Source organism: Mus pahari, chromosome 5, assembly GCF_900095145.1.
Source record: "Mus pahari chromosome 5, PAHARI_EIJ_v1.1, whole genome shotgun sequence".
Lineage (NCBI taxonomy): Eukaryota > Metazoa > Chordata > Mammalia > Rodentia > Muridae > Mus > Mus pahari.
In genome coordinates, this window is record NC_034594.1 from 152,356,523 (window position 1) to 152,370,571 (window position 14,049).

At 48.9% G+C, this 14,049-nt stretch overlaps 1 protein-coding gene across 2 annotated transcripts in view; it reads right to left on the reverse strand.

The window, feature by feature from the left end:
- Positions 1–13,779, reverse strand: part of Coq8a (coenzyme Q8A) — a 29,817-nt gene extending 16,038 nt beyond the window's left edge. The window contains exons 1-2 of one of the 2 annotated variants that reach the window (XM_021197788.2): positions 11,244–11,284; positions 99–284 (exon numbers count right to left, since the gene is read on the reverse strand). In XM_021197788.2, coding sequence (XP_021053447.1) covers positions 99–275 — 177 coding nt within the window. In that variant the 5' untranslated portion in view covers positions 276–284; positions 11,244–11,284. Of the gene's footprint in view, positions 1–98; positions 285–11,243; positions 11,285–13,683 lie in introns of those variants that run through there. The other variant, XM_021197787.1, reaches the window with a different exon arrangement.
- Positions 13,780–14,049: the final 270 nt, after the last annotated feature.

Sequence of the window (14,049 nt, forward strand, 5' to 3'; positions counted from 1 at the left end):
GTTTCTGCATCCTGGTTCATTCCCTGGTCGCGTTACGAGTTCCAAGTCTGGCTCTGCCTACCAGCACCCCACACCCATTGCTGGAAGGGACCTCTCACCTGCACCTTCCCAAAGACCATGCTGATCTGCTCCACTGCCGTAGACTGCAGGGCCCTGGCCGCCAGAATGAGCTCCCCACCAAGGCCCAGGTTCTGCAGATGGGTTTCCACAGCTGCCTGGGTCAGCTTGGCAAGGCCTTTGGCCACCATGATGGCATCCCCCAACATAGCAGCCATCCTTCAGGGCTGGAAGAAAAGAGGCCAAATTAGGGACTGGGTACTACATCTGACACAGGATCATATGTACTCACCCTGGCTCTGAGCAGAAGGCAAAACTGATGCTTTGGTTTTTCCGCTGATCTTCCCTTTTGAATGAAAACTGAAGTGGCAGGAGAGGAGCAGGGCCCAGGGCAATGATGACCAAGTACTTCCATGCACTTACCAATGCCTGAGCATTTCCTCACCTGTGCCTAAGAGCACCTCTGAGACACCTCAGCACAGAAGTCAAATCGATGTGGCGGAGGAGGCAAGACTTAGCATGTGCACTGACTCCTAGTCTAGTGCTCTTCCTTCTGAAGCACAGGGGGGAGGCTGAAGCAAACGTGGCCCCTCCCCAAGCAGCGCCTAGAGGTCTACTTATGACAGTGGTGCCTCTCTCTGGGCCCCAAGAGATGAGGGTATCTGCCTCTTTCAATTCACTGATGCACTTCCCAGTGAAGCGGGAGGCAGCCACCCAGGCTGAGGATACTGAGAGGATCCCCCTGACTTACAGGTCAGCCAGGGATTCCACACTGCAATGCAGCACTTAGAACAGACAAGGCACACACACAGGGCAAGAAAAAGCAACCATACACCACTGTGGAGGCCTGCTGCCCGCCTCTACTGTGTGCCTCCTTTTCTCTCTACTGGTCATAGCAGAAAGTGTTTCTGAATGTAGGTCAGGGTCAGAGATGCTGAGACCCAGTATCTACAGTGTAGTAAGGGCCTGGCTTAGTTGGTCATTAACTACCCCCTGAGGCATGTTTATAGGTTAAGATCAGTCCTGTTAACTTGCTGGGCTAAAGAAAAAAAAAAAACAGAGAGAGCCAGAGATCTCACCGCAAGTAGCACTGTGACCAAAGCAGGAGCTGAACTGGGCAGCCAGGTAAGTAAGGCCAGAAATCCGTAAGAGGGATGTGAAGGGAACTTCAGACTGGGGACTGGCATAGGAGCAGGGGCCCTGACTCACAGACAGCAGAAGAGAGAGGACAGTCAAAGGGGCACCTCGATTCCATCTTTCACTACATTAATCGAGAGAGGCACAGATGGGGAAGGGCACACAAGAGCACGGGCAAGGGTCCTGACCAGAACGAGGGAACATCTTAACATTGGTACACAACTGCCTCAAAGTGAGCTACAGGGAAGAGATGCCTCTGGCCCGTGCTAGCACCTGCATCACATGCACACAGATACTGTCTTTAAAGACCTTAAAAGGAGAATTGTTAGAGCACAAACTCACTACCAAACAGGCAGTTATATGAGGCTGTGTTGATAACGTGCCCTTGGTTGGTAACTTTCCTTCAAATACTAGCAGTTAGCACACACAGGGCTAAGACTTTCTTATGCACCTCTTAATACATATTAAACAATCCAGGGCATCTGTCAGTGACAAAAGCAGAGTCAGAGAAAGAACTAAGTAGCCAGCTAAGTCACCACCAACTTCTCAGAGGCCCTGGGGTCGGAGTGGGGTACAACAGCCCTGGCCTGTTTAGTGCCTCCTCAAACACTTGGCTCACTGACGTACAAGGACAAGGCACTGTTCCGTCACAGCTTACTGACCCTCCAGTCTAAGGCAGTAGGTTTGGAGAAGATTACCAGGTCACACTCTAGATCTCTGCTCTGCACTCCTCTGATTTAATGGCAATAAACAGGTGAATGAACCCACAGACCAAACAGCTAGTACTGGTAAGACAACGTGCAATCGGAGCTCAAGCAGGCCTGTTAGCAGCTTCTGACTCAACAGCTGCTACCACCCTCAACACACACCGACACATCTGGTCCGCTACCCTGAAGTCTAAACACTGCTCAGGTTTCCCACGAGGGACTTGGAGAACCTGGAGAGGGTGGCTGGATTTTGAAGATCTGTGTCAGAAACACACTCCTACTACTGGAGATGGCTCAGTGGTTAAGAGCTATTGCTGCTCTTGCAGAGGTCCCAGGTTCAGTTCCCAGCACCTGTGTCACACAGCTCACAACTTCCTAGCTCCAGGAATTCCACATTGTCCTCTGACCTCAGTGGGCACCTGCATACATGTAGCATAGACATACACATACACATATACACTAATAAGAGTTTGGTTCACAACACCCATGTATACAGGTGGTTGTATGTAACTCAACCTTCGGGAGATCTGACATCCTCTCTGGCTTGACCACACACACATGTACATACCCCCACACACATGTACATACCCATATATTTTCACACACACACACACACACACACACACACACACACACACACACATATATACATATGCACATAAATGAAAGAAAATCCTTACTCAAAAATAAATGAAGAGGGCTGGAGAGATGACTCAGTGGTTAAGAGCTGTTGCTGCTCTTGCCGAGGACCCAGGTTTGGTTCCCAGCACCCACATGGTGGATTGAAGCCACCAGTAACTCTATATCTAGAGAATCTGGTCCCTTCTGATCTCTTCAAGCACCAGGCAGATACATGGTGCATATATACACATACAGGTGTACATATAGTTAATTAACACTTTTTAAAAATTAATGAAGAAGAATGAGTCATACTTTCTTTCCTGCCTCAACAGTTATATATGAAATACTAGTGAATTTCAAAATGGTGCCAAGTCCTGCCCTAGATACTGCACCCCAGATTCCCTTGTAGATTTCTGCTTCCCTCAAGTCGACAGCTCCTGCTAACAAGCACAACCTACTCCTTACGGGCATGTAGACTTCAAAGTTCCTGCAGTTAGTCCACGGCCACCCCCTTGGGTAAACATTATTTACTCATGTGCAGGGCTATACTGGGCCTCGCTCACAGGACAAAGTGAACCAACCGTTCACAGCCTTATCATCACAGGCAGCGTTCTGCAAGGAGTCCCTGTCCCCCGACAGCCAAGAGAAGGGGAGGAGCAAATGACTACCAGAAGGAGGCTGCTCTCCATAGCTCTTCTCTCTCTGGTTTTCAAACTTAGGGTCTTCAAGACCCTATAGCCAGTTCACCTCAATCCCACCATGACAATACTTCAACCAAGTCAGGCACTCCACTAGGAGGCATTTACATCATAGTTTACATCCAAAGCCCAGGAACCCTTCACACACAAGAACCACACCAGCACCACCATGTCAGGGACAAGTATCAGAGCCCTTGTGGGGAATGTCAGCCCCACTACCCTCCCTACCCTCCACCAGCCCTGACAACAGTACCCTGCTGGTTTGGGGACACTGTTCCTGAGTAAATGTTCTACTCTGAGGGGAACAAAGGGTCTGACAACCTCAAGCAAAGCTGTGTGAGACAGTAGATGCTCACACCCGGGGAGGAACTATGCCAGCATCCTTCAGGCATATCACTGTGCCTGGCTTGTCCCTGCAGGCCCTGGGTTAATGTGTCCTAGCCATGTGCCCACAGCACAACTTGTAAGCACATCTGTAACAGACACCATCACCAGGAAGGCAGAAACAAAGGAGGTGCCTGCCTTGTGAAATGCCATCTTCAGAGCCTAGACACGAGCCAGCCCTGCCACCAGCCAGGTGACTCAGGTTCTTACACGCCTCTTCTGTTCCGAATGTTAAATTTATATCAGAAAAGTAAATAAAGACATCTCAAACAGAATTGCATTGAAGGAAGCTTTCCCCCTGGGGCAGAGACTGAGAAAGAGACACAGACAGACCAGAGGTCAACGTCCCCTAGGCTCTGGGAGGTTTTCCTACTGACCGTCATTTGCCAATCCTCCTAAAAAACCTTCCAGAACTACCTCTTGGAGCCTCCTCCTGGCTGGAAGTTATCTGGCAAATTGGGGGCCTTCAAATAAAGTCTTCAGGACTGACGAATGTGCCCAGGGAATGCAGGCCTGTCCAAATACAGAAAGCCATGTGAGCAGAAAAGTCTTTTTAATCACATGATGATTCCAACAAGTACAGACCCGACAAAGCATCAAATGCTCATCCACTGGAGACCCAGGTGGGAAGGGAGCTTTATCTGGCTGGAGGGTAGCCATATGCACTCCACTTCATAGCCAGGATATACCAAGCTGTCACTGTTCTCATGGGTGAGAGAGAGCAACCTGAGATAGTGGATGAAGATTTCCCAAGTCAATACCCTTCATAACTACAGGGCATCATGGACCAGCTCCAGGACAGTGAAGTGGTGGTATTCACACCTCTGAGATCCAGGGTGGACCCTCCTCTTGCCCCTCTCTGTCACAGCTGCCACTAAAGACTTGGGGTGGTTGGGATAAGAACCTAAACAGAAGCTGCAAAGGAAGTCTTTGGCCCTGAGAAGTCACCCCAAACAGTCAGCACAGTCTCCTGGTGCACATAAATCCTCGGGGGCCCTGGGGCACTTCTAGTCTGGCCTGTCTAAAGTCAGCGACATTGATGCCCGAGCCCCACACGACAGCTGTGCTCACCACCCTGCCTCACCTTGGCCTTCCCATGCATCCCCAGGCTGCCAGGCAGAGCAGTTTCTTTAAAAGAAACTGCTCTGCCTGAGTGCTCCCATCCCCCACAGCTTCTCTGAGATCCCAAGGAGGAAGAAAGCCTTCCTGATCCAGCCCTTTCAGCCTTGCAAGCCTTAGGCCTACTATGCTCCCTCCATTGAATGTACTCCAGCCAGGCTAAACCACTCATGCACTTCATGGAGGTCCTTCCTGAAGGCCCGGGTTCCTTGAGCAAAGGGAACAAGGTGTATTTTCTCCCTCCATGCTCTCCAGATCTGTCTAGTAGCTATCTCGCTAGAGGATGTTAGCCACAGGACAAAAACCACTTCTGTCTTCCTGAATACACTCCTGACCCTCCAGCACCGAAAGGGACTTTACAGCAATAAATATCTAGCAAATTAAAAGAATTTAGCTGGTTCCTCCAAAGCTTGAAAAAGCTTGAAAAAAATGGCTCAAACCTTCTTGCAGTTGACTCACAAATGGTAACCAAACACTCCAAGAGCTCGTCAGAAGCAACGCTCCTCAGCTTCAGGCTGCAGCAGAAGGAACCAGAGAGTTTAACAGACAGCTGCCACACTCCCAGGATTCTGTGTTTCTAGCAAAGTGCCATATGTACCAACTTTGATAGCCCTAGTCATTCTAGAAAACGGGGAAAGGGGACAGGGGTGACTGTCACTACAGACCAAGCAGGAAGCCTCCACTGAGAGACATTTCTAAAGTTTCCACCTGCTGCTTCTGTCTCCGACGCCTAGCTTTACCACTACACAAACCCTTCAGATGCTTCATTTCCCATGATTCCTTCAAGACCTTGAAAAGGAAACTAGAAGGAACCATACTTAAAGACGATGGCCCAAGAGCCAACACTGAGAACTCTCTGGACTGTCACTTCAAAGGTTCTTCCTTTCTGGGAGCTCCCATGAGGCTAGTGAGTGCCTTCCCAGTGAGGAGCCTTCTTTTCCTTTGGACATAAACATGTGGATTTCAACCCTCTAAGGGAAATGAAAAGTCCCATTATATCTTTAACATTTTTCCTTTTCTGACAAAAAGGAAAGACTGTAAGGACTATTTTTGCCAAGAACTCGGAAGGAATGCATTAGAGTAAACAAGCTTCAGAACCAAGGTCCTCCAATCCCTATTTATTAGATCTGTCCTTTGCCTACACCTTAAAAGTCAAGGACGTCAAGGACGATCGGTGATACACCTCAGTCACTCAACTCCGGGCCTCTGTCTGCAAGTCAAGCAATGTCCTACAGTGCTAACATCTTCCAAAGGCAACTTAATACTAGATAGAAGGAAAAAAAGGAAATGGGACAGAACAGTCCTCTGTTCTTCCTGGCAGCAAGCATCAGTAGGTGTCACCAGGGAGTCAGACCTCTGCTTACCCAGGTCCCCACACAGGGACCTACACCAAGAATCTCTGTCCCTTCTCCCCAGGCCATCTGATAACAACCCCAAAATCCTGCCCCAATCCCTTAAACTATATTCTCTTAAAGTGGATGTGTGTGGTAATTCGGCTCTAAGAATGGGCATCACGCCCCTTTGGAAATGAGTTAGGTGAGTGTCTGAGTTACCTTCTCTTACTGTGTTAAAGACACCATGGCTACCAGCACCTTCAGGAAGAAAGGCTTTATTTGTCTGACACATCCCATCAGAGCCCATCCTTGATGAAGCCAGGTCATGAACTATTATAGGAAGAAAGCCAGGGCACAAACTGAAGCGGAGACCACGGATGGATGGTGCTTACTGGTTTGCTCCTCAGGATTTGCTCAGCCTGCTTCCTTATACAAGGCAGAAGGACCAGCTGGCCAGGAGTAGCACTAACCACAGTGGACTGGACCATCCTACATCAATTAGACATCAAGACAGTACCTCAAAAGACCTGCTGAACAGGCCAATCTCATGGGGATCTTTCTCAATTAAGATTCACTCTTCCCAGATAACTCCAGGTCTCTGTCAAGTTGACCAAAAAAACAAAAAACAAACAAACAAACAAAAACAATCAGCTCAGTAAACAGCAATATATGTGTATGGTGGAACACTGTGGCAACTTAAATACCACAGAGAAAGGATGCATGTCCCTGGAGGCTCTGATGGGATGTGGCAGACAAATAAATCCTTCCCTCCCAAAGGTGCTGGTAGCCAAAAGTATGAGGCTTTTGCTAGGATGTCAGAGTCTTCAAACATTTGTTTTCCAAAATTTTGTACCGAAAACATGTATTATTTGAATAATATTAAAACTGTGTTTTCTGAAACCCCTTAAATATGTTGTTGAAGAAAATATTTTAAGCAAGCACACAAATATGCAGTTTCAAAAACTATTCCATATCCTTCTAGTGCCTGTCTAGGGTAGAATGGACAGTAGGTTAAGGGACAGATCAAAAAGTTATAAATAATGCTGCTCTGGGGCCCTTGGTTAGCCCTGGTTTTCAGAAGACACCTCCCCCTAACTGGCTGCCAAGCATATAGCCTGTAGGCATCTTACTTTGGGGAATAAGGTTTCACTGCCCTTCTCAGAAGGGTGGTGAGAAAATCACTTGGCACAGACCCTTCCTCCCCACTGGCCCTGCACCAGAAGGTAGAAATAGTTAATGAGTGCCAACTCTACACACAGTCTCTGGAATTCCTGAGTTAGATCGAATAACAAGTACGGTAACCATATTTTCTCGGCAGGAAGACAAAGATGACTCGTGTCCTTCAAGGCCACAGGGTAAGTGAACCAAGTCTCAGGGCATATCTAGTCTCACTGTAACCAGCAAGCCTGGAAGAAATGAGGATATTTCTAAATATCCTCTAAAACATAAAAGAGGCAGTTGTGCCGTCTCTATCTGGTCTTGGGGAACAAATGAACTCCAATGATCTAGAAATTTCACATCAAGAAAAAAAAATGGCTTGAAACCTGGGCTACCATAGAGGAATCTTTTCTCTCAGGGATTTATTTGCAACTTGTCAGCTTTTGTTACAGGAGTGTGGACCCTAGACAGTGGACAGGCAGTGACAGGCAGAGCTGCACCTTGGCCAGGACAGATTGAGAATAAGTATCTCTCGCCTTCTATTTAAGCTCTCCCCTCACATAAGGACCCCAGTGAGGGATCAGGGCATGGGGGGGGGGTGATCACTGGACCTCTTCCAATGAAGAAATCTCTTTTTTTCTGATTTTCCACTGTTATTTTTGTTCTTTTAATTTGGCTTATCAAGGATGGGTGGCTGAGCCTGGCTTGGTAGAGCAGCCAAGGCATAAACTCTGACGCTAACTCTGATAACACGACTACCTATTTCTGTAAATAAAGTTGTGCTGAATCGCAGTCATGTGTATTCACTTACGTACTTCCTATGGCCGGCCATCCCCACTTCTTGTTGGTTTGGTTGCAAGAGACACCAACGGCCCACAAAACCCATAATACTTATGTTCTGTCCTTCAAAGATGAAGTCTGTAAACTCCAATTCTAGGATAACAAACTATAACCACAATTATTCCAGGATATCACCAGAACTATATCCTAACAGGCCAATGAGGACGGTCCTGGGACAAGGATTCCAAACACTATCAAGCTTATGTCCTGATACCCAGAAATGGACTTGACCCACCATCCAGAGCCTTTTACTGGACTACCTAGGAAGGGAACCCCAAGAGCCGCTCACGAGTGGGAGCAGGAGGGGGTGTCAGATTCTCCTCCTAGCCCTAACTATTAACCACCTCTCCTTCTCACCCCACATGGAGGCTATCTCATCTACCACCTCATCAACACTTTGTTCCTTCCAGTTCACAGCCTCTCTAACCAGTTCCTGCAGGGCAAACACTGAGAAAGAACCACCACAGAGCACAGGGGTGCCCTCTGGCAGGCAGGCAGCAGACGGGGATGCCCCCAAGCCTCATGCAAGGCCCTCTTGACTATGGGACAGCGGCCAAATACTGGAGAGCCACACTGGATGGCCAGCCTGCCCTACACAAGAAGCCGGTCCTCTGTGCTGCTCACCATGAACTCTAGCCAGAGGTAGCCCTGGTAGCAGGTAATATAATTCCATACCACTCTGGAGGCTGAAGCAGGAGGATCATGAGTTTGAGACCAGTTTGTACTACATAGCAAAATCCTGTCTCAAAAATATGTATGTATTAAAAAAGTATTTGACTCAGGTAGTGGCCCAGAAATTAGGTCAAGACCTCTATAACTGGTCACCTGACTCTGCTGCCAACTTGCAGTTAAATTATATAAGCTTAGCTTTGTCTCTCAGTTTTCTCATCTGCACTTAACAGTAGATTAGATCCCTCACATGAAAGTATTTACGGCATGCACTGGGTATCTAGAACCATTAACTGGAGTGATTATGAACACTGTGACCATGCAGGTACCCTGCTGTAGACCCAGTAAAAGCAAAAAGAGCATAAATAACTAATACCTAAAAAAAAAAAAAAAGTTCTCCCTGTAAAGTCCAGGATCACTTCTGAGTCAGGGAGACAGGCAGTGCTGGGAAAGGCTTGGTCCTCACCAGAGTGGTTTATTTAGCAATGTGGTATGAGGCACCACCCCAGAGAGTTGGTTCAGCATGCTGCCTGCCAGCTTGGAAACATGGTGGACATAAACACACAGAGACACTCCTCACACCACTGCTGAGCACAGGGAAGCGCCCTCTGTGTGCTTCGCCTTGCATACCCACTAGCACATACATGGGCATGGCAATAGCAAACCTGACCCCCCTCCCCAGTTCAAAGGTGTTTTTTATGAATCAGGCTGCCTGAGTCTCCAAGCTGACTTCATGAGTCTGCAGACACAAGCTTGTTTTCCTAGATTCATCCCACTCCGGTCTACAAGAGGAAAGTGGGGAGAGCGGAGGAAGCAGGCAGCTGTTGCCCAGGAAGCTAGTCTGCTCTGGCTGTTCACAGGACATTCTCAACTAACCTGGCCACAGCAATGCCCAGCCTGCCCTCTGATGCCCAGTGGTAGCTACCAACACCTCAGGGAGTGAGAACCACTCAGTTACTTTTTGCTTTCTCAAAGAACAGAGTTGTCTGTGAGTACTGTCAAATGACAACCATTGGCAAACTATCAGCAATTGGTTCTGCCTCCATTCTCCATGCCAGAACCTGGCATTTTATGCGAACAGTCTCCAGGACATATCACCAGCCCAGTGAACAGCAGGTCTTCTAGCTCCTGGGCACTTAACAAGCTACAGGCTGACAGACTGACAGCAAAGATCAGATCGGTTTCCAGCTTCAGCTTAAATACCATGTGTGACCCCCGGGACACTGGTACTGCTCCTGGGACCAGTGTGGCTCACTTCCTCATGCGTAAATCAAGACAGTGCGACAGAAGGAAGGAGCCACACAGAGCTCTTTCTGAAGTGGTCTTTTCAGATTTAACCAGGTCTGGAGAGAATAACTCTTAAAGGAATTCAGAAGAACTCATGTAGATATTCTATGAAAACAGCAGGGGAGGCACAGCCCTGTGCTGACTTCACAAAGATGCAAGCAGAGTGAAAGTTCAGTGTGGTACAGGGGTAGAAAACGGGGAAACATCTCTCTGGTGTAAACACACACACACACACACACACACCTCTTCTGTAAACACACATACTCTCTTGTGTATACACTCTTACAAACACACTACACACACACCTTTCTGCTGTAAACAAACACACACGTAAACAAACACACACTCATGCACAGACACACAAACATGTAGGGAGAAAAGGAGACTCGGAGAGAGAGAGAGAGAGAGAGAGAGAGAGAGAGAGAGAGAGAGAGAGAGAGAGAGACAGACTGTGCCTCCCACACTGAATCCGGGACCTACTCCCTCTGTAACAACCCCCTTGCTCCTTCTACTCTATAACATGAGTGATCAGATATGAACCTTCAAATCTTGGTCCCTCATCTCAGACCCTCTCTCCCAGGCCTTTCTCATCCCTGTCCTCTTTTACATAAGTCCTTCCTTTCAATCCCTCAATTCTTGCCCAGCCTCCCTGCACCAAACACAGGGAAGCACCTGCAGATTCATCCTACTGCCCCTCTGTGACATCAGAAGTGCAAGCCAGTGGGTCTCCTCAACTGACCTCCACCTGTTCCACAGTCCGCAGCTGAGCCAGCTCACGCAGGTCCTAGCCCTCCTGCTTCCCCACTCTGTACTGTCTGCTAGGTTGCTTCCTCCTGTCCTTGAGCTAGTCAAGGCCCCATTCTCAGGCCAGGTAGACTCTCTGATCCGAGTTACCCACATCTGCACTGCACACACAGCCCAGGACTACAGGCAACTCCAAGGCACACAGGGAACTCTGAAGGGTGGTGGAGCTACTCTAACTTTGACGGTGCTAGCAGTTAATGATTTTTTTTTTCAATTGTGTGGGATATGGGTGAACTTGGTGCATGCAAATTTTATCTTAATAAAAACGGATAGAATAAAATAGTTCCAAAGCCACTCTGCCCCATTATGTCTGATACCAACATGTCACCTTCCCCCAAATTAGTTCCTTCTCTTATGACCTCCACTTCCAGTACTGACACCATTACACAACTTCTTCTCCATCTAGAACTCTGACCCACATATCCTACCTGTATATATTCAGTCCACACGCTGAGTCCTATGGTTCCTCTGATTCTACTACCTATGACTCAGGTCACCCTGTCCTTAAAGGCTGTCCCTCCCTCCCCTTCACGCCCATTCCCATCACACAACCAACTAGAGAAGAAGCAGGATCTTTGAGCCCCCCCTCCTTTCCCACTGGCTCTCCCCAGTTCTTGACTGTTAACAGGAATGTTAGAACTATTCCCAGTTGCCAAGCCAAAACAACACTTATAATATTCCTGTCTAATTCTGCACACGGCTCTGGTTTCAACTGGCAAAGATAACTCAGTGTCTGTGGCTCTTAACGGAAAGTTATCCTGCCAAGCTGTGAGCTTCCCAATAATAAACCTCCCTGAAGAAGGAAGTGATTTCCCTTCCAGATCTTTTCCTGTAGGTAACAAAGAGCACCACAAAACCCCTACTTGGAATGTTCCTCCTCCCCCGACTACAGAATCCTGACACATGCCCACAAAAATACAAATTCACTGCAAAGGCTTAGGATATTTCTCTTTTCCAGTGCATCATCTTTCATCATCTCCGAACAGCCATCATTTTAGGAGTTAATACTAAATTCTAGGTTCCACAGAAAGCAAAATGTAGACCCAAAGGCAAAGCCTCTCGCTCTATACAAAAGAAGAATGGGACCATGGTTTCTGGTGCTAATCAACTACAAATGAATTCTACAAACTGCATGTGTGCCAACACTGCATCAAAACACCTGCATGTGTGTGCATGTATACCTGTGGTGTGCAGCCAGACACTCCCTGCAGACACAGGCATGCTCTCCTTCCACATTACAACACACGCACATGGCTAAGCAAACTATGTGGATAAGAACAGTGCGCTCAGAAAGTCTCTTAGCCAGCATTCAGGCAGCGCCCACTTGTTTGCTCACTGTTAGAGAACCATCCTATGGTGGTTTTCTGTGCTAACCTGCCAAGTCTCCCAATATTCCTAGGGGCAGAAACTACCAGTTTTTCACATCCTCATAATTTGAGCCTACCCAGTCACATTCATCAGGCACAAAGGCCCAGGGTTTCAGCCTCCAAGTCTCCTTAGGAAGGGTTTACCCCTATCACCCTGTGCACTCAGGGTTTCTCCTTTAAAGCCCCATCTGCATGCCTTCCACCATTTGTTTACAGCAGTGACATATCACTGTCCTAAACTTCCCAACTACTTGTGGGCAAGTTGCACAGAGGTCCTGGCAGCATGGGGTGACCCTGTCTTGAGTCTTGCCTGCATAGTTCTCAACCAAATTTGCTCTTGGGGGTATTTTGCAACGTTGGGAGACATTTTCAATTGTCACAATTGGTGGGATTGAGTGGCCGTGTGAGTGTCACTATTTGCCTAGCAATACAAGCCAGGGATTCAGCTACACACCCTGCACAAGATAAACAGGCACAGTAAACAAGGTTGGGTCCAATATGTTAATAGTCTGGAATTGGGAAGTTCTGTCTAGGTGGTTCATTAGCCCAGAGAGAATGCACAGAATGCCTGCCTCACTTTTGCTTGGTGTCACCTGGTCCACAAGTGATCACAATTCAGCTGTCTTCGTTATTCACAAGGCTAAATATAGCATCCAAAGCTACCCTCGGAGTTGTACAGACGCTGCTCTTGTAAGCCAACAAACCCCTCTAGCCTCTTCTCAAAAGTGCCTTCCTCACTCCAAATGTTTCCCAACAGCCTCCCAGTCAGCATGGCCACTGACCATGGCCACTGACCACAGCACAACTGGCTGGCTGTCATGATCACTAGTCCAAATCCGCCGGCAAGAAGGCTGGGCCGACACACCCCAGCTCCAGAGTCCCGTTCCACAGTCACCAAGTCCAAGTGAGCCTAAATCAATTTTCTACAGAGCTGCAAGCCCAACCCAGGTTGGATGTCTGCACGCAGCCTCTGCCCCTTCAGGCAGCCCAGCCAATGGAGGGTCCCAGAACCCAGACCCGCCCCCTACAGCATTCTCTGTCTGTCCCCTCACACTCTGAAGGTGGCTCGGCTGAGTTATGTGACAGCGTCTGTGCAAGAGAGTGCAGGAGCTGCCAAAACTGGTTGTGTGACCACCAGTGTCTGGAAAAACAAGAGGACGAACCAAAAAGAAACAGGAACAAGGAAGGGACTTCTTCCCAGACTTCACCCCAGGCGTGAAACCCAACAGCTGGCTCCGGCACAGAAGTCGTAGTTCTGACACAAACTGCAGCCAGAAGCCCGATGCACACAGTTCGAGGGTCTCAGAGTTCAGAACATTATTGGGAGAAAGGCAGCCACGTGCGTGGACGACGCAGAGGCCACGCGCAACCCTCTGCTCACTGAGCCAGACCCTGGTCGGGAAAGGGCTGCACCGTACCCAGGCCGCACTGTCACTTGAACGTGTAAGAAGGAACCCCGGGGTGCTGAGGCTAGCAGCGGGCCGGCAGGCGGCAGCCTTACCGGGCTGCAGGAAGGTAGCTCCTCCGTCAGCAACGCAACGCCTCCGCGCGCTCGCCCCGCTGCGAGCGCTCCGCACGCGCTCCGCTTCTGTTTACCTTCTGGCCCGGGTGCGCAAGCCGCGCTCCGCTTGCCCCGCCTCCGAGCCCTCCCATTGGCTGAGCCGCTGTTTGTTAGCTGCCCCACTGCCACAGGACGCAGTGGGAGCGTGCTCGCCGCGTGCGCAGCTCACAGCCAATAGGGACTGAGGGTGGAATGACAGCAGCCAATGAGAGGCCGCCCTTGAAGGCCGCTGTCCCAAATCTGCCTGTCTTTTCTCCCCGGCAGGGAAAAGGCCTGCTGTCGTTCTGCGCGTGCGTTCTGAGGATT